The 24,224-nt window shown below is 43.1% G+C and overlaps 1 protein-coding gene across 1 annotated transcript in view; it reads right to left on the reverse strand.

Moving 5' to 3' along the window:
- Positions 1 to 2,117: 2,117 nt before the first annotated feature.
- The window catches only part of LAMB4 (laminin subunit beta 4), a 40,393-nt gene continuing 18,286 nt past the window's right edge, over positions 2,118 to 24,224 (reverse strand). Inside the window, 18 exon segments of the mRNA XM_050323825.1 lie at positions 2,118 to 2,257; positions 3,639 to 3,792; positions 4,820 to 4,996; positions 5,233 to 5,371; positions 5,998 to 6,202; positions 8,021 to 8,157; positions 9,706 to 9,938; positions 10,831 to 11,036; positions 14,141 to 14,301; positions 14,671 to 15,046; positions 15,393 to 15,489; positions 16,690 to 16,864; positions 16,866 to 16,908; positions 17,984 to 18,208; positions 19,731 to 19,888; positions 21,503 to 21,734; positions 21,944 to 22,087; positions 23,795 to 23,972. Of these exon segments, the coding sequence (XP_050179782.1) occupies positions 2,118 to 2,257; positions 3,639 to 3,792; positions 4,820 to 4,996; positions 5,233 to 5,371; positions 5,998 to 6,202; positions 8,021 to 8,157; positions 9,706 to 9,938; positions 10,831 to 11,036; positions 14,141 to 14,301; positions 14,671 to 15,046; positions 15,393 to 15,489; positions 16,690 to 16,864; positions 16,866 to 16,908; positions 17,984 to 18,208; positions 19,731 to 19,888; positions 21,503 to 21,734; positions 21,944 to 22,087; positions 23,795 to 23,972 (3,180 nt within the window).

Consider the following 24,224-nt stretch of genomic DNA (forward strand, 5'->3'; position numbering starts at 1 on the left):
CAGGCATCTGACTACAAAGAAGGCTCATGCCTCACAGGTGAACTTTCAAAGTGCTAAAATTCAGAAAAATGCTAACGTGCAAATTACATGCATTCCTGCATTCAGGTGGCTTTGTTAGATTATATCAAAATTATAATTTGATTCCGTCATTTTCACAATAGAAGCTATTAAATGTGGAATGCATGTTGCACATTGCCCCGGAGCACAGCTGGTTTGAGTTAGAGGAGTTATCTCTGAAATCTCATCCGTGCCAGCGATTCCCACCCAAGCCCCCCACCGCATACCAATGCTACTTTAGCTCTTGTAAACACAGGGTGATAACTATGCGGTGTTTATCTCCGTGGGATCGATAAGGATTGTTTTACGGGTGCTGCTGGCATGAGGGTGGATAAATGCTAAGAGCCCTGAGTTCCTGCAGAGCATTCCTTGTTTTATAGATGTGGTTTGGGCTGCATCCGAGCTCTGAAGCAGCACTGGGCTGAGTGAAGTCCATGATGAATGCTCGCTGTGGGACAGTCCAGCCAGGAATGACACGACTGTCTTTAACTGAGGAAAAGCCATCGTTAGTCTGTTCTGTGTCCTGCAGGAATATGTATACCAAGGGTAGGATTTTGAAACAGAGGCATAGCTCACTTCAGTCTTTTTAAAAGCACTTCTATAGCATTTGCTTAGCTCCAGTTTCCTTCTGTATTTATATAAAAAAAGGAATTACAAACTAAAATTTAAGCCAATTCCTGTGTTCTTTATCTCTACAAAAAAACTACTGAGTAAACCCTGACTTCTGTGAAGTGCATGTGGGAGAAGAGCTGGAGAAACTGTTCTTCAACATTTCTGGCCCTTCAGTCACTGCTTAAACCGAAAAGCTGGAGTTATTCTCCAGTTGTTGGCTGCATTAATGAAAAATGTGGGAAACCCCTTATAAGCATAAGAAAAATAGGCAATGCAGGAAGACCATTGACAAAGGAAAGACTTTCCAACTGCTTTTGGTGTTAAGCATTTGTGCACTGCCATCCAGTGGGCACTGGGAAATTGCCTCTCTGTTGCCCACTGCTAATGGGCTTGTGCTGCATGGAGGTACTGCCCACTGCATTTTCATAGAATAACAGAATACCCTGAGTTAGAAGGGACTCATCAGGATCATCGAGTCCAACTCCTGGCCTTACACAGGACACCCCAAGAACCACACCATGTGCCTGAAAGCATTGTACAAATGCTTCTTGAACTTTGTCAGGCTTGGTGACCACTTCCCTGGAGAGCTTGTTCCAGTGCCCAACCACCCCCTGGATGAAAACCTTTCTTCTGATATCCAACCTAAACTTCCCCTGACTCAGCTTCATGCCATTTCCTCTAGTCCTTTCACTGGTCACGAGAGTGAAGAGATTGGCACCTGCCCCTCCACTGTCCTCATGAGGAAGTTGTAGATTGCAATGAGGTCTCCTATCAGCCTTCTCCAGGCTGAACAAACCAAGTGACCTCAGCTGTTCCTCGTAAGGCTTCCCCTCCAGACTCTTCACCATCTTCATGGCCCTCCTTTGGGTGCTCTCTAGGGCACCCTCACATGGTCAGCGTTCCTGGTGCTCCCCTGCCTCAGTCAAGAGATGGGGATGGAGGAGTGACAGTACCTGGGGATGCTGCTGGTTGTTGGTAGGAGTGGCTGCAGAAGTCCACAGGCTTTTACTTGCGTCACCCCACCCTGGTCTGTGCAGCCCTGTGCAGGGTCATGGCACAACCACAGGTTATCCAGGGTTTGGCAGAAGGCACAGGGTGTTGGGAGTCTGTCTTTGAGGCAGTTTCAGCAACTCTCTGAGCAATCCTCCTTTTCCATTTCCAAACCTCTTCATCAAGAAGCCCTAGGCTGTGCACAGGAGTGTATTACAGAGCTCCCTTAAAGACTACAGCCTGGTTACTAAATCAGCTGGTTTATTAAAATGTATTTCCTACTTCCATATAAACTCAGCTGGGGGGGAGGGAGGAAGAGAAAATTACATTATTCAGTATGACAAAATTCTATATGCTCCTTCAGACGTAATTCCAGAGGACAGCCCCTTGTACCAGGAAACTCAGGAGGTGGTAAACAGAGACTTCAGCTGCATTTTACCTGATGGTCTGTTCAGACCCTAACTTTTGCATGTTGCATACTTGCTTTCCTGCTCCATGATTTCATTTTTAATGGCTATCACTTGTTCCTCTAGTTGTCTCAGTTGCTCTGCCTTGTCTTGTTTGGTTTGATTCAGTTCCTGAAGCTTCTTCTCCAAATCTGGAAGAGCAGAGACAGGCAATGGTGCTCACATTTCTTGTGTAAGTAAAATCCAGGGATTAACGGCATTTCTTTTCCCAGAAGTTTTAGAGGCAATAAGCCCATTTCAAATGGGGAATGTTACATATGCAACCAGAGGGAAAAGTCCGGCTTCTGGATAGCAAGAGAAGCATGACAGCCTTAAAGAAATCAATTTCTCAGCATGTGCTTTTGTCCATCAGCTAGGATGGGGCAGGACACAGACCTCTTAAAGGTCTTGGTGTAAATGGAAACATTCAGAGGAACAGTGTGTCCACTAATGTGTGTAAAGCCTAGACAATTCAGGCATAATGGGCTTAGGTCTCCCTCACTTATGGGAATGTTTTCTGCTGATCCCCATGAAGCTACACCACTGTAAGCACACTGGTAAGGAGTATTCTCTACCTGCTTCCAGCACCCTTGTCATATGGACATTTGAAGGGACTGAGAGAAGCACTTAAAGCTTCTCCTCGAGGTATATACTCAAAATATTTGTTTGGATCCTGTCCTGGGGAATTTGCTCCTGGTATGGAGTTTCAGCTTCAGTTTTGCTGATGTTACATGGTATTTTCAGATGTCGAGCCTGGCAGGATCCTAGGCCTAAGGATTGCCAGTGGGAATGCCCAGACCTTTGCTACAAGCAGAATTAGGTTTTCCTGGGTGCAGTGACATGAGATGTTCTCTTCCTTTTTGGTGACCCTCTAAACCCACCCGAGGTGAGGTGTGTGGTGGTGTGTGAGGACTGGTGCCAGTACGGCCACAGCAGCCACAGTCTCCACTGCCCATGACCCCTCTGCTTCCCAGTCATGGCCCCACAGGTTCAGGGTATGTCAGCTTCAGTCTCCACAAGCCAGTAATTGTGCCTGGTTTGTTCTGCCATTGCTCAGAGATAATGTCTGAAGGGGAACAGGTATGGACTGATGGAAAACAGCTACCCTGCACCTCTGTAACACAAGCCATGACTTGGGTAATATAAGGAAAGACAGAGTGCAGAGGAAGGATTGCAGGTCCGAATGCCCAAAGCAAGTGCATAAATCAGGGCCTCCAGCTAACTCTGCAGCCAAGTTTTAGGCAGATTTTGCACTTGTCCTGTTTTTAAACTGTCTGAATAAAATCTCTGCAAGTGCCTGTGTGGACAGTTCTTAAACTCTTCTTATAGCAACCAATTTATGTCAGAAAAAGCCAAATCAATTCAACTACTTTTAGATTGAGTAGCTTCAGGCAGGGATTTTCACCAGTTAAATTGTTTTAAATCCAATTTCAGGTGAAACTAGTTTGTTAGTGTTAGTGTGGGCAAGGACTTCAGTCTTGCATTAATGACTGTCACAATGTTTACCACTTGCTATGGAAGTGAGAACACCACCTGTTATTCTTTTAATCTTTTTTTCAGTCTCTTCAGCCAGTTTTTCTGCTTCTTCTTTCAGCTGCTTCACTTTTTCTAGTGTTACTTTTGGAGGTCCTTGGGCTTTTAGCTTTCCTTGAAGAATGGTGTACTTTCTTTTAATGTCAGCAAATTCCTGTAACAAAATGCCATCACTTAGTTTAAGAGCATCCCAAAATTAATCTAGTATACAGAAGGAGATTTTATACTTTTTTTTTAACATTCTCTTTGAACCCAACTTTAGATTTCTCGTTCTCTCAAATATTAAAACAATAAATCCTTAATACATATACATCAAAAAATGCTTTGCAAAACCTGATAGAAATCAATTAAAACAAACTGCCAGTGTAGTAATCTCAAGGAAAGGGAGAGGCAAGAATATAAAGAAAATATAAAAACAGCTTATGCTGTTTTTACTTTGGTTGATAAGGCTTTACTCTAAATTTCATTTTGACATAAGGCTTAATTAAAATTAATTAATTATTTAAGGCTCAATTAATTTAATTCATTTTAATTATCCATAGCAACATCAGGGTTTTTACATCTTTGCTTGTGGTAATATTTACTGGCTAATCCTCACCCTGCTGATCTTGGTTGCTATCGAGGCTGCAGTTTAGATTTCACCTTGGTTTCTTGTAACTTGGAAGCAATGATCCAAGATTGTGCTGTGGGTGCTTGGTTCTTCTTGCAGTTTTAGAAAATTTCTAGCTGCATTCTCAAAAAACTGAGCTACTGGAAAGCACCAGGCCAACAAAAAATTCCAAGTAACTCCCACAGCAATTTTGTCCGAAGGAGAACAGCACAGGATGAATGGCCAGGCTGCTTCCATCACTCTCGTATTTTAATATCTGGTTTTATGATTTGTTCTGTTGTGTTTATTGGTGCCCATGGTGACTGTGAGTCTTACACACAGTGCAAGAAAAAATGCCATGGAGAAATGTATATGTTTCCTTTTATTCAAGCAACCAGAAGTTGCTTGCCAGAAGCCTTAAAATAAAACATAAATTATTCTTAACCTGTGACATTTTACACTGCATGGCATAAGGAAAATGTTAATAGTTTTGAGGGCAGCAGGGTAACACTTCTGAAGCAAAAATGAAACTATGAAACTATGAAACATGAAGGGTATTTTTTTTCCCTTAACACGTGACAGAAAGGCTTACATTATCAGTACTCTGGGCTCGCTTGTGTGCTGCTTCTGCCTCTGCTTTTGCCTTTGTAGCTCGATTCTTGTTCCTCAGCGTTTTTGCCTGCCAGGTGGCAATTTCATCTTCCATCTCAGTCTGTTTGGCTGACAAGTCATTTAGTTCGTCGTTTGTCTTGTTCACTTGGTTCTCAGCCTAAAACAGAGCAATTGAAGGCTGTGGTTTCTTATGCAACGTCCATCCAGCTTGCAGAGCATGGTAATGAGGGAGATAGTCAATGGGTTAAGAAGAGACCCTTAACCAGTATGGAATTGGTGTCATATCTGTGCCACAATCTGGTTTTATTTATTTAAGTTTACATTAAGGAAACTTCAGGATGAAGTTTCTCTTCTAAAATATATGTGGCAAATAAAATATTTACAGCAAGATACCTGTGAGATTTGTGTTCTGATGCCTTGTATCTCTTCATTTAATTTTATGATGGTGTTTTTGGAGTGTCCTTGGGACTTCACAACATTTTTTAGTTTGTTATTAATTTCATCCACAGGCAGAACAGCTTTAGCTGCTTTGCTAAAATGGAGAAATAGAAGCTTGTGTAGTAAGTGTCAGGATGTGGAACACAAAGCAAGAACATATTTCAAATGCACCCATGCTGACATGAAAAAATGTTTCCTCAAATTCAACAACAACCATAAAATTGTGTTTTGGAGGTTGGTAAAGCAAAACCTCAGTAAGGGACTTCGTGTGGGAGCACCTGAGCTGCTGTATTCAAGGTGAGGCTGGATTCTGTGGGCTGCCTGGTGGTGCACTGCTAGTGGGGAAGACTCAGGGGTGAACATGTTTTTTCTCTTGTTTGTTCTTTCTCACCCTTTTTTAAACCACCCAGCGAACCAGATGTAATGCTCCACCAGGTCCAAGGTGGAAGTAAGTAGCTGCTTTGGCCTCTCTGACTCAGCAGGCACAGGAGCCAAGAGCTGGCAGGAGCTGTTTCCTTGCAGCACGTCAGCTCCTGCAGCCGAGCAGTGATGGCTCCTTCCTGCCTTAGAGGCCCTGTGGAAATGGCCAGGTGAAATCTGCTCTCATCTGAACTTTCCCTCCAGCATCACTAGGACACTGCCGGGGTGTAGAACAGTCCTACTGTGCTCAGTGCCACCCCAGCTGGAGCTGGCACTTCAGTATGGGAATACCCTTCTTACTTGGCTTCTTGTGCCTCTACCAGCAGTGTCTGAGCATCCTCCGTTTTTATGTTTCCCTTATTGTTCAGTTGGGACTCCTCACAGTGGTTTGTAATACTCTTGATTTTGACAAGCATTCTTGTGAGCTCTTCTGGAGTCAGGGGAAGATTTATTTGCAGAACGTAATTTGCCACCTTCTCAATGTCTTCTGGAGGTGCACTCTCATCTGCAACAGAAATGGAGCTGAGAGCATCCTGAAGTGTCTCTTTCCTCCCACTGAAATATAAATGGTCATTATGGCTGCCTACCCTTTGAGGTATGGGGGAGAATAAAGCTGACAGACACAGCAAGGGGGTAAGAGAATTATCTCCAACATTTTGTAATTTAATATTATGCTTTCAGGTACTGCTGTTAGTGTTGTCAGAACTGGATAAAATGAGGATTTGAACCCACTTTGAACTGAGTTATTAAAATTCTGATGTAGAACCAAGCCCGTGGAAAGTTTTAAATCAGTACCCAGCACAGCTAGATGTGTCAGAGCCCATTTCTCCCTTGGCCCACAGATCAAAGAGGTGCTGGCAAGACTGGGGGTGTGAATGGAGCTTTCCAAGCTGGCCAGTGGGTGTAATCCCTTCCCTGGAGTTGCCACAATATTGAGAAAGTGGCTCCTTCCCTGGTTAATGAGAAATGCTAAGCTGCAGAGGGAACCTGGGTCAGATTTGGATAGGATGGGAATTTACAATAGAAAAAACTATATTTTGACAATTCCCATTGCAAATGAATGAGCTTGTCCCAGCTCTTTGCTAAGAGGCACAGGCACACATAGCAGTCAATGCCTTGTGAATTCTCATCGGTTCTGTTTTCTGCTCACTTCCATTTATAGACAAGATCTTGTGTGATAAACAGTTGAAACATAGTTAATGTTTGTGCTAATGCTCCAGAGCAACTCTGCAACAATTAAATAGAAGATATTTAGTGTGTGAACAGTAGTGCATTCCTGAGAGGTATTTTCTGTAGAAATATATTCTTCCAAAATCACCATTCACATCAATGTAGAGTACAGCAGACTTAATGTAACTCTATGCATCTCAGCTGTTATTGTTCTTAAACTTCAATTAACAAAACAAAGATTTGAAAAAATGTTTTTATAATTGTTAGCAAATGCTGTATGTCTACTAAGAAACATAAAAGAGCTAAAGGTGGAATTTTCAGTTGCTATCAAATAAGACTCTGAGAATATTAAGGAATTAAAGGGACTTAAATCTTCCAATTCAATAAAATAATTTAAATGTTCTCGAACAAAAGGAGTCCTCTGTCATTTGCCCTTGCGCACATTTGGATGTAGAAGCATGAATGCCACAGGACTGCCAACGTGCAATCCATAGAAATTTATAAGATCAGCCACATTCAAGAGATTAAAAACCTCTGCCACATTTGAACCTCTTTGTTGTGCATCTGGTAAAAAAAACCTTAGGGTCCGTTTGTTACAGCATTTTTCGGCAGTCGTGAGGGTGGCAAATTTTGAGGGTGTATATGGTTATTTTGTTATTTTTGTTATGAGAGCTGTGAAGTTCTACCAGAATCCTTTGATTCCTCGAGTTACAGCTTTACGGAGACGACGGAGCGGTATGTGTCCTAATTCCCACGCTCCCTATGGAGAGCCTCTATTTATGGGCCTGGAGGAAGGGGGTGGAATAACAATTTGAGGATTCATTGGACATGCCTGGCCATTATATATTGTATGAAATTATATTAGTAGTCCTTTACTCAGATAAACCAGGAACAGAGGGAATTCAAATCAAGCACTGCAATAAATGATAATAATCAGAACATAAGAGATCTGTTGCAAAATTAACATGAAGTACTGTCACCTGGGAGAAGGAAGCACTAGAAAAAGGGGATTGGAAAAGGTTGCACAGATCAGGAGGTAGACTAGAAATTTCATGTATATACAGCTACATAATTTTCTGGATATCTATTATGCTATAATATGTTGGAATATATATATATATAAAATGAGCCAAAAAGAAAATTGCATATTTACCTAATAAGAATTCTTTCACTTTTTGGATGAACTCCTTAGTGATCTCTCCATCAACCTCAATTTGATTCCTGGCTGTCTGCAGTTGCCCAGTTAATCGTGAGCCTTTCAGTTTGCTGTCTTCTGCCATTTTTCTAATGCTTTCAACCTAGAAATATTATTAGAAATAGCAGTGCTATTTTCTGGAGGTTATCTGTCATTGCTTGGCAAGTTGAGTTCTGACTCAAAAGTAATTTTGATCCAAGCCTCAGCTGTAATCACTTGATGTGGCTTTGAAAAGCAGTAGGAGCCCCCATTGGGGAACTCCAGAAGCTTTTACATCTTGGCCTTCATCTGGCTTCAAAAAAACCCTATATCAAGCATTTTTTTCTCTTTGAAGCCACTGCTAAACCACAGCCCCCTTCTGTTTCCAAAAGAAAGTGCTGATGGTTGTTACAGTACTGCAGCATGTCAGTGATCAGATTCAGATCTGATTACAGAAAACCGAACTTCATTTGTCATTTCATATTTGACTTGCTGTTAAAAAAAACACTTGAAGAGGATACAAACAAGGAAGGTAGACGTCAAGTTCAAGTCTTTAAAAGGTACATTTTGCCATTAAATTAGTATTCTTGATAATTTAAGTGAGAGCTTTAGATTAATAATCAAATTCCAACAATATTTTGCTTTGCTAGGGGCTTCCTTAAGGAAAGGCACATGTCTCTCTGTGGTCTGCAGAGGGAAGAGATTCAGTTTTTACCCATGCAACAAGAAAAATGGTGATGTTTTTACTTCTGAATTGTCTCAAAATAGATCATTCATATTTTCAGGGAGCTGCCTGAGGCTTGTGAGCACCAGAGGCAATGTCCCTGCAGCCTGGCACTCCCTAGGTCAGCAGATGCCTTTTGCTGCTGGCCCTCCATGTCCTGGGGCCCCAGGCCTGTGCCCTGATTGCTCATTTCTGAACCCACTGGCTGTAATGCCCTGTCGTGTGCATTTTAAAAAGAGGAAACGGATGCCCAGGCACCCTGCAGGGACAAGACAAAGCCACAGCAGAATGACATTTCTGTTGGAAAATGTGTTTTGCCTATAACTGTAGCAGGCATCATGTCTGACTGTTAGTAGGAATGAACTCTTTACTGGTGTTTGGGGATTTGTCTGTTTTATTTCCTTGGCACATGTTGCATTGGCCACACTTTGCTTGAATTATGTTTCACTGCTACTGTGCAATACAGTCAACCAATTGATGCCTTCCTAAGCAGCACTGGGGACAGAAAAGCTTCATTTTGAAATTATTTACAAAAGTTATTTAATGGCAAATGTAAGAGTAATATGAAGTTGTATAAATAGAGCTTAATTCTATGCACAGCAGTAATCCCATTGCAGTAAGCATGTCAGGCTACTGACAAATGGTGCCATTTGAATCTTTCCCAATAAAAATGTAGAAAATACTAGCCTGAAGCCACCAGATTCCATAGATACAGGGCACCATGACCTGTGAGATCTTGGCAGCTGTGAGGAAGAAGAAGAAGACATAGCTAGAGCCACAGTCTCTTTGGGGGCTGGCACCTAATAACTCCAGTACTGAACCATGATAGGTCTGTGATACAGGGACAGGGTCCATCATTATGTCACTGCTCTTTGTCCAAAGAGCAGGTGAGTTTTTGTAGATTTGTGACCTCCCAAATCTCATCCTCCATCCATTTCACTGAACAAATGTAGGTTTGATATACAGCACCTGATTCTCAGGTTCTTGTTGCTGAGTGGTCAAGTTATTTAGCAACACAGCAGTCTCCTCAGCTTTCCTGAAGGCCTCAGTGGAAAGAGGAAAAGCTCCACTGCAGTTTGTGCCACCGCACTGCCTGAGCCCATGACTGTCCCGGCACAAAGCTCCCCCGCAGGCTGCTGTGACACAGGGCTGGTCTCCTGGCACACCACAGATCTGCAACAAGGAAGATGCTTATGTCAGGACTCCTCTGGGGGCCTGAGATAAATTCCTGAGGGAAGGAAGATGTTTGACATCATACAAACATTAACATAGGATGGGATTTTCCCTAAGACATAGTGGTCTGGTCTCTCTAAAGATGGGTATCACTGTCAGTCACAGGTCCCTCTGCCCTGATTTGAAGGATGCAATGGCAGCCCAAGGCCCTAAGCATCCTTGCAGGACCCATCCGTTAGGCTTCATGTGTTGCACTGACCCTTGATTCACCTTTCTTTGTCAAAATGGGTGAAACCATCCTCTGGCCACATCCAGCCCATGGTTCAGTGGCTTCTTCTAAAGGATCCAGGTCACCTCTCACCCAACATGCCACCATGTTTATCCCTCCATATAGTTTGACACAGATGTTAAGATTAAAGGCTTAGATGGATGACCTCTTCCAGATCTGTCAGGACTGGCTGAAGGTACTATCAGGTATGCATTGCTGCCCTGTGGAAGAAGAGAAATCCCCTCCTTTCCCATAGGTGATGCAAAGGATATGTGAGTGCTCCCCATCCACTTCAGAGCAAAGTTGCTTTGCTTAGCTTAAGTTATTCACAGAGGAGGTGTGGGTTAAACTTTCTGAAATAACATTGATGTCCTCTTGAGACTAGAGAGTGCTTAAACATTTCCTTGTGCTGGGTCTGCCCTGGGAACAATGGCTTCCAGAAGGTAGCTGAATAACTACAGCTGAGAAGTGCAGCTGTTTCAGATGTGATGGCATGGCTGTGCCAAGGAAGTGTAATTTTCCATATTTAAAAATGCATGTAAGCACCCTTTCAAAATAAAACTTACTACAACATCAAAAAAAGAGATTTTTCTTTAGATCCCATTCAAAATCCACAGTGCCTACCTTTTCATTCAAGTCTTGGATGTCAGGGTTTTTGATCATTTTGAGCTGTTGCAGCACATTGCTTGCTTTTAAGACCTCATGGTCCAACATATCGAGCATGTGGTTCCTGGTGTACTCTGAGTATCTTACAATAGGGGTTGTCCCCCTGGTCCTCTGTTCTGCCAGCAATGATACTTCAAAGTGTTTCCTAATGTTGCTGATGGCCTCTGTAACAACAGAAATAGGGATTAGTACCAGCTACATTTTGGTTGCATTTAGTTCAGGTATTTACTTGAATTCTGGACAATTGGTGAGTGACAGGTGATTTAGTTTGTTGTCACTGGTGTCTCACTTGGGACAGCAGTGAGGGATATGACCTGTCATTTCCTTAGCCAAGCTTTTTAATCCTTTACTCATCCAGTGCTAAATAGGAATAGTTATTGATGCTCATAAAACCTGCTAAACTAGATGAAAATATGGTTGATCCTATGTCATTTGTCAGAGTCCAAGGTGCGCGAGAAGCCAATGGAATAGACAAAAGTATGAAGGAGATCACATTAATGACACAAACAGCTACTGATCTGCATTCATCAGCAGCTCATGCATTGCTGCCATTGCTGATTTGATAAAAGCTCCTGTCATTTATGCTGTTTCGAAGTTTAGGCAGGAGAACTGTTTCTGCCCGTCGTTAAACTTATGAAGTGATAGCTCCTTCACTGAGAGTCAGGAAAGCATTTGTCCTTTCTGTTCAGCATAGCACTCAAGAGTTAAATGGGCTGCTAAACTGAGGCCAAAATTTAGATTATAAATGGGAATATATGAGGGGGTTTTTGGCTCTGGAAAATCCAATTTCAGGACTGATGCAATAAAAAAAAAAGTACTTCCACAAGTACTCGTAGGCCAGGCAAAAATACTTTCTAGCAAGAGTCTTGTTTGCTTAGTAAAAGTTTTTCCTTAAGTAGACTCAAAAGAGTTGGAGAATATCACATTTTTTTGCAGATTAATAACCTGAGGAAAGGACTCAAGCCTTTTGCAAAACACATAATTTCAATCTGCTGGTGCTGTTGAGGCTTCCCACATGCCCAGAGAATCCAAATTTGTCCCCAAATTCCTAGGCAGAAATATGTGCAGAGCCAGAAGTGATTTGTTGGCAGTGACAAAGCTGGTAACTCACTCCGTCACTAGTTGAAGTCAATGACGAGACACTGATCAAGTCCTGTGTGCTTTGATTCAGTCTCTAAAGTCCTTCCTTGGTCTTGCTTTGACTGAAGCTGAACAAATTTAAGTTATCTTGTGGAATCAGCCCTATTTGTTTATCTTGTAATTCTTGGAAACAATAAACAGTTTAAAGTTAGCTCCTGATACAAAATACCTGGCAAGAGACTGCTGTAACTTCGTATCTAAGCCAGAGACTGTTTTCTGTGCCATAATTCCATTGCAGGAATATTTTACAGTGGTTCAGCTCTCCATTAAGTGGCCCAAATGCATTTTCCATGTTTGGTTTGTGATGGAGCTGTAGAGCTTCCAAGTTCCTTCACATTAAACACAGTGTCTTAGCCCAGGCTTGATTTACAGCCTAGGAAGCTGCTCCCACTGCACTACCATACCACAGTGGCTGCAAAGCCAGGGGCCAAGGCTGAAAAGCCATAATTTAACAAGATCTCATAAACTGTAAACATTCTTTTAAGACACTTGTGTCTTGGTTTTTTCAGTGGGTTTTAATTCATCATTAGATATTGATGTTTCCAGGTCAGCTAGCTGAACGTATGCCTGCGAGGAAAACTCTTGAGTCCTGCTCCTCTGCAAAGAGAGGTAGGTAGGAGCCCATTCCATTTGTGAGCCTAGGGCACAAGTGCCAAATGTGCCCCAGATGGTATCCATGGCCATACCCTGCTCTATCCCAGCAAAAAGGAGAGGGGAAAAAGCAGGCAGAGCCATATGTAAGATGTTCTGCTGGTCCTAAAAGGAGGATGGAATGAAGGAGCCATTCTTTCTCCCAGGTAGCTGGTTATCTTGATGGGGATGTTATTTTTGTGCTATTAGATGCATAGTAGTAGAACCAATGAATATTTGTGGCCCTGATAGGAAATTCAGCTTAAATTCAAAGTCTTCCCCTCCCCACACCCCCATGTGCTTTTTATAGGGCTGTTTATCTGTCTCCAGAGGCCAAAAGATGAAGTGGGTTTGGAATGTGACCAGAGAGCACCATGGATGCTTCAGCTGTGCATCCACTGACCTCCCTGGGATTTATTGTTTCTTTGCCTTTCTGTCTTTCTCAGACTCCACACAAGGATCAGTTGGATTGGGAAGTGGAGCCTGGGAGAGCTGTGCTGACCGCTCGCACAGGGACCTGAGCGGAAGAGCTGTCCCCGGGGGCTCTGCCAAGTACAACAGCGCATGGGAGCCCTAAATCTTAGTTAATCCCTCTTTTCCACTGTTCCTTTCCCTCTGCTTTGTATTCTGTTGACTTTTCCTTTTTTTTTTTTTTCAATCTTGTCTAGGCCAATCTTTTTCTTGTCTGAATGAAACACAGAGGAACTGTAAATGGGATTGCATTGCCTGTAGTTTGTGTCTTCAGTGGTGGGCATCCTGTCTTTTAGGGGTTCATATTGTGGCAGCCATCTCTCTGGAGAGTATCCTGCCGGCCATCTCCTGCCATTGCAGGTTATCCAGCATCTGTTCAAGATCCCTGAATGATACATCCCCATCTTTCTCCAGAAACCAGTCTGGGACATTGTCATTACAGCTATTAGCAGCTGATGGAGACTATACTTAGCACAAGCACAGATGGTGTAATTCTTTCAGAAATGCCAGGGAACTCAGTTCTGCCTTCACATTTTTTGATGATGGAGAGCTAGTTCCATACCACATAAATTTACGTATTTTCCCATGGGAACACTAAGAAGTTGCACTATGAGACTCGGCTTTAATTAAACAAACCATTGCTGGACAACGTTCCCTAAATACTGCTAAGAGCAAGAGGAGTCAAGTGGTGGAAAAATCCTTTGCTGTTCTACTGCATGATCTGTGAGTCTGTACTGTGAAAGTGGGTGACTTTTATATCCTGATGGGATTACACTGGGATTCATCAGACTTCTGACTGATGGGATCCTTGCACATGCATCTGAAATTTGGGATGCTAGACATCATGACATTATAAGATAAAAGAGAATTTGGAAAGTCATTATAAAATGTTTTTAGTGTTTACATTTTTGTGCTACCATAGGAAGCTAAAATCAAATCTTCGAAATGTTGTATGGTTCGACAATGAGAAAAACATTCTGAAATTTCATGGAAAATGTCCACCTGTTTCAATTCATTACTGGCTTACCTTTGAAGTTCAAGTACTGAAAACTTTGATGCAGATGTATTTTCTGTTGTAGAAGTTCATACACTGAGTCAGCTTCTTCTCCAATGTCTTCTAAGTTCTTGTTAAGGTCAGGAAATTCATATGGCAAACTGTGAAGGGGATCCATTTGTGCAGCCTTCTGTCTGGAAGGGAAACAGCAGTTATGCAGAAGTCAGACTGGATTGTTCTTAAGCTAGAACTGAGTTACACAATATTTTAGTGGGCAAGAGATACATTTCTAAATGACCAGAAACATTTAATTTAATGGCTTATTTAGAAAACTCTTAGGATGAACTGGAAAATTCCAGCATTTAAGTATATGTTGGGGTGGGGGGAGATAGAAATATATTAAGGATTATTTTTTTCACAGATCTATTGAAAACAGTGACTTAGAAGTCCAGCATCTGTGTGCTGATCAGAAGCGGGACTTAATGCATAGAGATGGCTGGTGGAGTCTGGGGAAAAACTGTTTCTTAGCCAAGGAATTTTTTCAGGAGCAGCTTAGCCCTTACTGAAGATAGCCCTGAAACTCCCTGATGCCTGAGAGGGCATCCAGTGAAAGGACAGGATGTCTCAAAATTCGTTCAATCTCAGAAAAGGCATCTTCAAAGGCTTTGAAGCGCATGTCACAGCTGGGCATTCGTCCTCCTTTATCTTCCAGCTTTGCAGCAAACCTCATCAGCCCCTGAACCGTCTGAGCAAGGGCAGCAGTTTCAGTGTCCCACTGATCAAAACAAAGGTGACACTGACGGCAGGAGGGAAAGTCTTTCTCAAAGCCCCGTCCGCACTGGTCGCAGAAGCGGCCGGTGACGCCGGCACGGCAGTTACACACGCCGGTGGCCTTGTCACACTGGGGCTGGCGGGTTCCCTCCGGGTTACACTCGCACGCTGCAAGAAAGGGACAGCAAGTTACACCCAGTTGTTCCTTTTCTGTGAGCTTAATGCATGCAAAAGGTGTAATTATGCATTTCAAGGCACTAAAAGCAAACCAGTGTTTGAGTTAGAGCAAAGTGGGCTGCACAGCTAATGGCTCTTCTTCAGCTCTAACTTCCATCGTAACCATAGAGGTAACAATATAGGTAAATAATGTATACACTTTTGTCCATCTCATATATGCAAACATATGAAAGGTTGTTTTTCTAGATGTATGTCCCAGCTCCCCTGTGAAGATAAAAGGTAAGCATTTATTTTAAGGCAGTTTCTAATCCAGTTGTCCCCAGTTAACAATACTTACCAATGCAGTGCAGCCGGGGATTGCCAAAGTAGTTTTCCTCACATTCATCACAACCTCTTCCACTGTAGCCTGGCTTACACGGACACTGGCCTGTAAACTGTAAAGACAGTTAGGACTGAATAACTTCTGGCAGAGCCTTATGGCTGGATATACATTATTTACTGTGCTTCTTTTTCTCCCTGTGACTTATGGCATAGCCATATGAGGACTTCAGCAACACTGCTTGCCCACAGTCTTTGAACACCATGGTTTATACAGCATTGGCCCATCTTTCCCATCTTCCTGCTTAAGGCTGTGAAAACAAAATGCACTTCAAGAGGTGGCTTTACTTTACTAATGTGAAAGATTTTGTATGTTCCAGTCTACACATGCTCTTTGAGAAGTCAACTTCTATTATCTGAGATTATTCTTTTCCTTTGCAAAACAGACTAATTTTTTATTTTTGCTAGATCAAAGTACTCATCTTAACATTTCAACTTTAAACTACATGAAAACCTCAAGGGTATATTATGCACATTGCCCTAGAAAAATTATTTTGTGATTCCGTTATTAAATTAAACTGCAGGGAATTACAGCTCCGATAGCTGCTATAGCTCAGAAACGAGGTAGCAGCTCTTTGAGGTCAAGAGCTAAATTTGCTAGAAAAAATAATAAATCCACTAAATAAACTGGAACAAACAGAGAGTATATTGAAAGGAAAATGTGCAAATACAGCAGTAAGACCTTAGAATAAGCTCCTGGTGCTCTGAAGTCAATAGCAAAATTGCTGTTGACTCCATGGGACCACAATTTCACCTCTCAATTCTGAAATGCTGTTTTGTTTTTTCTATGTTCTAGCCGTAAAAAGTGCACAGGAATTAAAGATGAGAAAAGGTACTCTACCAGTCTGATAGATGAGGCATGATTAATGTAATGGCCCCAGCTGCTACCTTATGAAAATAAACACTTAAAAAAATACTCATAAGACCCTTGAGTCCAAGCCCGGATTTCCTTCTTTCGCATATGTATATTTATGAGGCAGTTTTTTCCTGTGATAACTCTTTACAAGGTATTTCTAAGATCCACTTGACAAAGGAACAACAAGCAAAGAGAAATTTCTTACCAGTAAAGGCACAATATCGGAACAGGGTGTTTGATATAATGACTTACAGTGTGATTGCACCAACCACAAACTTCAAAAAAATTTTTGTTTTCAGGGATTATGACAAAAAACTACTCTCATTTACAAGAGAGACCTCACTGTCCCATGCCAGAACGCCACCACTCTGGTTCCTGGAAAGCACAGTAGTTTTCTTGCCTGGTTGCACTGATTGCTTTGCGAGTTTTTTGGATCACAGCCACAGGTCTGACATCCTTTTCCACTAGCCAGGTCCCAGTAGCCAGAGACACATTGGTCACACGTGGCACCCACCACGTTGGGCAGGCAAGGGCAAGCTCCTGTGGCTGGGTCACACAGGCAGGCTGCGTCCCCCCGGGCACATGGCAGGGACCACACCTGCCTGGTTGCACGTGCACCCTGGAAAAGGAAGGACAATTAATACAGCAGATGGTAATTTAGACAGCTGATGAACAGTCAGAGCTGTACATAAAGCCCGTGCTGTAGATTTACTTCTAGTGACCTTGAACACGTTTTTAATCTCATACCTATCTTTCTATAACATCTTATATATTGCTTTGAGAATTTACTGCGAACGTTCAGTACTTTCAACAGAGGCACAAAATATGAAGATGCAGTGAATTTTGAACCTTATTAGAATGAAATATTAAGTACACTGGCTGAGAGGGATCTGATTTACAGCAGGCACTATCTAGTGTGGGAATCCCTAGTAAGCCAAATAAGATAAGAAGCCTTCCTTGTGAGGAGCCAAAAGTGCTTGCCTAACTATTTCTAACAGACGTCTTCCAAGAATGAACAAGGGATGGGCTTGGACTGTATTTTAGAGATTCCCAGAAAAAGAGTTTCCTGAAAATGCCTATAATTGTCTGACACATAAAAATTAGACCCTTAATCAGGCACTTTTGTGAAAATAGTCTTTGAGAAACATTGAGAAGAAGCTTATGCCTTGCTTTTCCTTACGCTTGTGCCTTTCTGTTAACACTGCTGAGTTACTGACAGTGTTCTCATGGAGTCTTATAAGTTTCCTGAATAGTCTCATTCTAGCCACTTAATGAAAATAACTGGTAAGGCAGGGAGCTCAGGAAGGGATCATCTGGTTAGCTGAGCATTGCTTAGTTGGCATGGATAAACAATTGTCTTTGATTCCTTTACTTTTGATTCCTTCCTGAATGAGCTGAATGCACATTTACTTTTTTTAACAGGGAGTACTGCTTTCATTTCACAAATGACTATTTCCTAGGAGTGATACTCAGGACGAGATTTAGTGAGACTTGGATAACATAGAATTTCATAAATGCCACATTAAGTTATTTGTATCACTGATATATTTCTATTTGGTATATAGAGAAATATATTTGGTATTCTTATATTTTGCTCTTTAGTTTTGTTGTCCTTCCAAGGGCTAGCTTCTCCCTCCTTTTAAAAAAAAAAACTTTTCTTGGTAGTAACACACAGTTGCAGTGCTGTTACTTACTTTGACAATTTTGATTGAGAGCTGAGCCAAAATAACCTGGTTTGCAGAACTGGCAGTTTGCTCCATGGGTGTTGTGTAAACACTTGGTGCATTCCCCTGTGACCCTGTTACAAGACTCTGGGTCTGTCAAATCAATGTTGTTGTTGCAGGGACATGGTGCACAGTCAAGCTCAGGGCTGCTTGGGTTTTTGTAGAACCCAGTAGGACACTCATCACACTGATTGCCTGTCAGAGAGGAAGGTAAAAATATTGCTGGTTGATGGGAATTCAAGTGAACACGATTTCCAGTAGTACTGTTAAAAGATTCAGACTGTCTGTTCAAATGCACATTTACAATGAAAAATATCCACCTGTTTGAGACTATTGTCCTTTAATGCTATGATCAGTTTAAAGTACATCTTCCCCATTGAAATCTGATGAAATCGCACTCATCCCAAGTTGTTTCTACCAAGGAAGTCCTTTCAGTAGGACTAAATAGGTGCCCCCTCACACAACACCTCCAAACATCTTTTTCCAGCTAAGTCCATTCAATGGCATTAGTCATGGTTGGCCACATTTACAGGATTTTCCTTGGTCCTTCCCTCCTACAGCAGTATTAGGGTGTGGGGGGTGCCCAGGAGTTCAGACGAGCTCTGGGATGCTCTGTCCTTGCCTGCTGGCATTGCAACTACTTCCACAAGCCATCCCAGTGCATGCCCTGATTGGGCTGCTACCTCTCTGCCTCTCAGAAACCTTTCTGGACAGGCTGGTGTGCCTGGAACCACATCCACCGGCTCATCCCCACTCAAAGACTCTGTTCCTTCACTGTGGTCTTCAGGACCAGAGCCTTTCACAATCTGAAAAGTGAGCCTGCTGCCACAGTGGTGATCAAGAGCTTTGCTGGAAAGGAGCAGGAGGAAGAAAGTCCAGAACTGAGGATTGCGGTGGTTTGTGAGGACAGAAATCCCCTGGCCAAGTACCAACAAGTATCATTTTGGCCCTACAAAAATTACTAAAGCAAAACTGCTCTTGACTTGTAAAGGAACCTTGCCTAATTAAAAATGACAGCATTGGCTTAGTTTTTGGTAGTGTTTCCCATTAGGGTTTGCTCCCATCATGGAAGATCTTTCTAATGCCCAGGGGAAGGGAAATATCTTCAGCCTTCCCTTCAGGAATTCAAGCTATGTCAACAGAATCTTAGGAAGCAAGGCATCAATGTGCTGCAAAAATATCTGCATTTGAGACAGCTGAGAATAGAAACTTCATTTCTAAAGTGACCATTTGAAATGTGAAACAGTCACTTTTGGGCATAACGTCAAAGACATTCCTCTATATGGAGAAAGATTTTCTCTGATTCGGAAATCTTATCAGCTCTTTTTGATGCCCTGCTCTTTCTGATTTGGGCTTCCAATGCTTCTTTTCCAGAGATAACGAGCAACTGTATTTCTCCCCCCTCTCCCCACCAGATTAATGTAGTGCCCCTGGAAAGAAAGAGGTTTCCAGAGAGTGCCATCAGATTAATTAATGACTTCACTGTATCCACTTAAATTAATCCCTTTTTCAAATACTAATTGCACAACTCCCATTCTTCCTAGTCAGGACTTCCCCACATAATTTCAGTAAATTTGAGTGTTAACTCTTCTTAGCCTTTTTTTATTACCATTACCTCACTTGTCATTTCTGAACACATGATGGGTGGAGGACAGTCATTTCTCTCTCTTACATTAATTTTAAAGAAATCAAAACCAGTCTTTATTTTGCTTCGTACCTGCATATCCCTCAAGACAATTGCAGACTAGTTGTGCAGACTGGGAGTCCTGGTAACAGGAATGTGCAAAATACCTACTGCTTGTAGGTACCCCTGGGCACATGCATGGGCGGCAGGGTTCTCCTTCCAGAGGGTTTCCATAATAGCCATCCATGCACCTGTCAAAGCAGTCAACACAAAGCAGTACAAATTGTCAAGTGCTCCTTTCAGTCCATGCAGGTGGATTAATTTATATGCATATGTATTTATATGTAGATATATTTATATGTAGATATATTTAATTAACATTCCAGGTAATTGTAATGCTATCTCCATTAATTGGTACAGATACATCAAGCTTCAAAGGTGTTCTAAAATGGAAAATCAGAGCTGTGTTCCCAAAATCTGGAGCAAAAAGAAAAAGACCCTTGTTTTCTTTTCAAGGAATATTTATCAAGACTTTCACCTACTATGGAAGAACTTCAATCTAAATGATTATGATATGACATATCACACATGCTCTGCATAGGCAGCTAAAAGGTGCCAGGTAAAAATTCTGTGTATTCATCTATCACTTCATATATTCATCCTTTTCCAATACAGCCAGACACACTGAGTGGTTGGCATGACAGTAGAAAGTGCTGGCATAGGCAAAAAAAAGCAACGATTCATTAAGAGTACTCAGAGAATATTGCATGTTTTAGATGCAATATGTATTGAGCTGTGCTCTCTCTGACATGTTCTGCAAACCTGGGGCAATGGCTGTTTCAAAGTGCTGGTGGCTGTGCTGTTACTCAGACCAGTGGAGGGTTTTTGGGGCTCCCTGGGGGCTCAGCCACCTGCCCACCATTGCTGCCTCTGCCTCTGTGTCCCAATCCCCTGTGGCTCTGCAGCTGCGGCAACGCAGCAGCTTCTGAAGCATCCTCAGTCTTTGATCTGCTTCACTCTGGCAAATGGGAACACAATTCTCCATATGCATATGAGCCAGGCTAAAAGACTTGGCTGGAGCTCCTGCAGAGGCACAGGGCAACAAGTATTTCAGTCTCCCATTTTAAATCTATTTGCCACCTACAAGCACAATAGCCAAAGGCTGTATTGTCTAAAAGCACTGCAAGAAAAGCTCAATAGATTTCACAGGGAAATCCTCTTAAAAGTGAGTGACAAGGCATAATACATCCAAACTAAACTCAGTGAATTTAATTTTGATGTCCATGTTGAACTCTGATACTGCCAATAGCATATAGAATAAAAAAGAGCAGCACTATCCTGAATGGAGCTGGAACATGTGGGAAAAGTAATTTGCTGATCATATGGAAGTAATATGACCAGCAAGAGGGCATGTTTATTTAAGCTCCTAAGAGATAACTGCATGTATTAAAATGAGTATTCAGGATGAGGTTAGCCTCTTGTTTGATGGTTAACCTCTTGCTTAACCTCATGCTGAATTTTAAATTTAAAAGCTGGCAATTTGAAAGCTGTCAGGAGCTTTGTGCACGTCTTCAAACACATGGTGCTATGGCACTCATCTCTCAAATGCCTTCTTGCAGGGAGCCTGCTGCAATGCTGCGTGCATGCCATGCCTGCAGTCCACCCACAGGCATGGCATACACAGTCCCACATGCATTTCCCAAACAAATAGGTACCTGACATTCAGCAGCTAGGCCCAGTTTAATCCTGGTTTAGGCATATGTTTCCTGTTAAGGCCATTGATGCATTTGTAGGCCCCCAGCTACAGAGGCATTTTGGAGAGCACCAGTGTTTGGGTGAGCTTTGCAGTGCTGCCCATCAGTTACCTTTCACAGTGGCTCCCAGCCGTAAACCCACGGCACTCCAGGCACACTCCGGTCAGAGGGTCGCAAAGCTCCGCACTGCCATTACAACGGCAAGGACGGCAGTGGGGAAATCCGAAATACCCAGCCAGGCATCGGCTGCAGCGCTGGCCATCCACCTCCCGGCGGCAGGAGCACTGCCCCGTCACCTGGTCACACAGCGTGCTCAGCGAGCCTTGTGGGTGGCACTCGCACGCTGGAAAACACCAAAGGCAAAGCTGTGTCCTGAATGTATTCCCACTGACCCTTCTTATCTCTGACACTGCTCAAAGGTAGTCAAGAAGCAGGGATGGAAAATTCGTTATTCGTGGAAACGCCTTTTATATTGCATCACACATAATCCTGGATTCAAAGCCCTAAAAAGAGCCAAGATAGCGGTCCTGGTGCTGGCTGCCAAGCACTCACCATAGCAGCCATGGAAGCCGAAGCCGTAGCTGCCCGCAGAGCAGGTGTCACAGCAGCGTCCCACGACGTTGGCTTTGCACTGACACTGTCCCCCCAGTTTACTGCAGTTGGCATTCAGCGACCCCTGGGGATTGCACTTACATGCTGCCAAGGGGAAAGAAAACCAAAACAGGTTTAGTTGTCAAGGAGCGTGACTGCTCTCATCAACTTGCAGGTTTCACACTTTAAATTGGAAGGAAAGAGCTCGATTATTCTTGTCAGGGGTTCACTAACCACTGATGGCCATGGCTTGGATTGTTTGATGATGTAGCATCAATGGTGATGTATATCAGGTGCCTTGGAGCCCCTGGTGGTCTAGTGGCAAAGGCACGGCGCTATCACCGCCGAGACCCGGGTTCGATTCCTGGTCAGGGCCACTCCTGGGCAGGTGGGGCTCGTTAGCCCTTAAAGGCAACCCACCTACGTCCTAAGGACCTCGCTGCCACCGTCCAAGCTCGCTTGGCCCCGGCAGATGAACCTTAGGATTAAAGGGTGGGCTCAGTTCCGCGCACACTGTGTCTCACCTAAAAAATCCAATGCGCAGGCTGGAAGGTGTAAAGACCTTCCCCGGATCTTCGCTCGCGAAGACTGGCCATTATATTATTATATATTTATTATTATATCAGGTGCCAGCACAAGTCTCTTGGTGTTGCAGTTGCCACATTCAAGGCACTGCCTTCAGCACACATTTGGGATAGGACAGAAAGGGCAGTAGCAAAATGTAGGTCCAAAACAGAGATATTCTGAAGTCTAGAAGGATTTGATATAAACCTATGTCTAGCTGCAGCACTGGACATAACCTGCAAGCTGTGCTCAGACAGTCTGCATCTGTGTAGTGTTGGTTTCTTTCTGGACATCTTGGACTAACTTGCTGAGTGAGGATGCTCTGATCACTCACAGAGGATGTTTGTCCAGGATGCTCTAGAAAGGACCAGAAAACTTAAGTGCCATGTTTCACTGGGAAATCCCACCACTTTAGAATCCGGCTAATGAGCAGTTAGCACAGCTCAAACCTAAATGAGGGGAATGAGGGAAGTCTGTAGCTGCACAGCCATGACCTCATCACCTGATATGAGAGTGAAGCACTGATCGTTCTAAAATTACCCAAATCAAGCAGATGGTATCACTTTGGAGGCACTGCTGCAAGGCTCCCTGAAAGGAGGTGGCCATCAAAGTTGTCCAGGAAGACCACTCCTGTTAATGGAAGTGCGAGGAAGTTCCATTTCTCTGGACCCAACACCTGGGAGGTTTCCTGAGCCACTAAGCCCAGCTACCCTTTCTATGGTGGGTCCAGGAGGCTGCCTGGGAGCTTCACACCCCACCTACTACTGCCCTCTTGCTGGAACACCACCAAGGTTTTCTTGGTGAATATTCTTCCAGTACATCAGCTTGTGTGCCATCATACCAAGGCATCCAGCTGGCCTACAGCATCCAGGGAGAGGGCTTAAAAACTTCTCTATCCTTTCACAGCAGCCAGAAAAGTAGGAAGGTTACTGCCTTGGCCGTATGGTAAAACTGCATCTTGATTTGATGCTCTTCAGAAAACACACAAGCACTGCCATGGTCCCTGTCACACTGCCCCACAAAGCTCATCAGGTGTGACGAACTCCAAGAATCACGCCACTAAAAGATGCTTGCAGCCCACTCAGGGTTCAGCAGGATGTATCCTGTGTGTCCACGCACAACACGTGCTGATCAGCTTCACTTACCTACACCACCACGGGCTGAGAGCTCTCCACTCAACACAGCCTACAGACTCAAGGGAAAACCAGCAACTGTCCCACAGAGCTGCCTGTGCAGGCTGGTCCTTACCGACAGCACCGTTGTGAATCCGGGCTGACATGCTCGCAATGAGCCGTGCGCATGCCTCAGGCAGGACGTGCGGTCCAACTTCAGATGCAATTTCAATGCAGTGATACTTCTGGTACTCATCTAAATCCTTTTCACTGCATAAGTTCTCCACGGAGCCGATTCTGGGAATAAGTCCAAGCTTTGGCGTTAAGAGGGAAAAGAAAATATTTTTGCTTAGATATATTGAAAACCAAAATTTCTCACATTCTCTTGATGTGCTTTGCCTTGCAAGGACAGAGGCCCGGAGCACTGTGTTTCCAAATCTGCTGCTATGCTATTCTGTCATCAAAATTCATATTTATTCTGAAGGTCTAGACATTCCCTGAGTTCTTCAAATAAAAGAGACTGTATATATATATAAAAAAAGATTATAATAAGACCTCAGATATAT

Source organism: Myiozetetes cayanensis, unplaced genomic scaffold (assembly GCF_022539395.1).
Source record: "Myiozetetes cayanensis isolate MyiCay16 unplaced genomic scaffold, myiCay2020 scf3, whole genome shotgun sequence".
NCBI classification, from domain to species: Eukaryota; Metazoa; Chordata; class Aves; order Passeriformes; family Tyrannidae; genus Myiozetetes; species Myiozetetes cayanensis.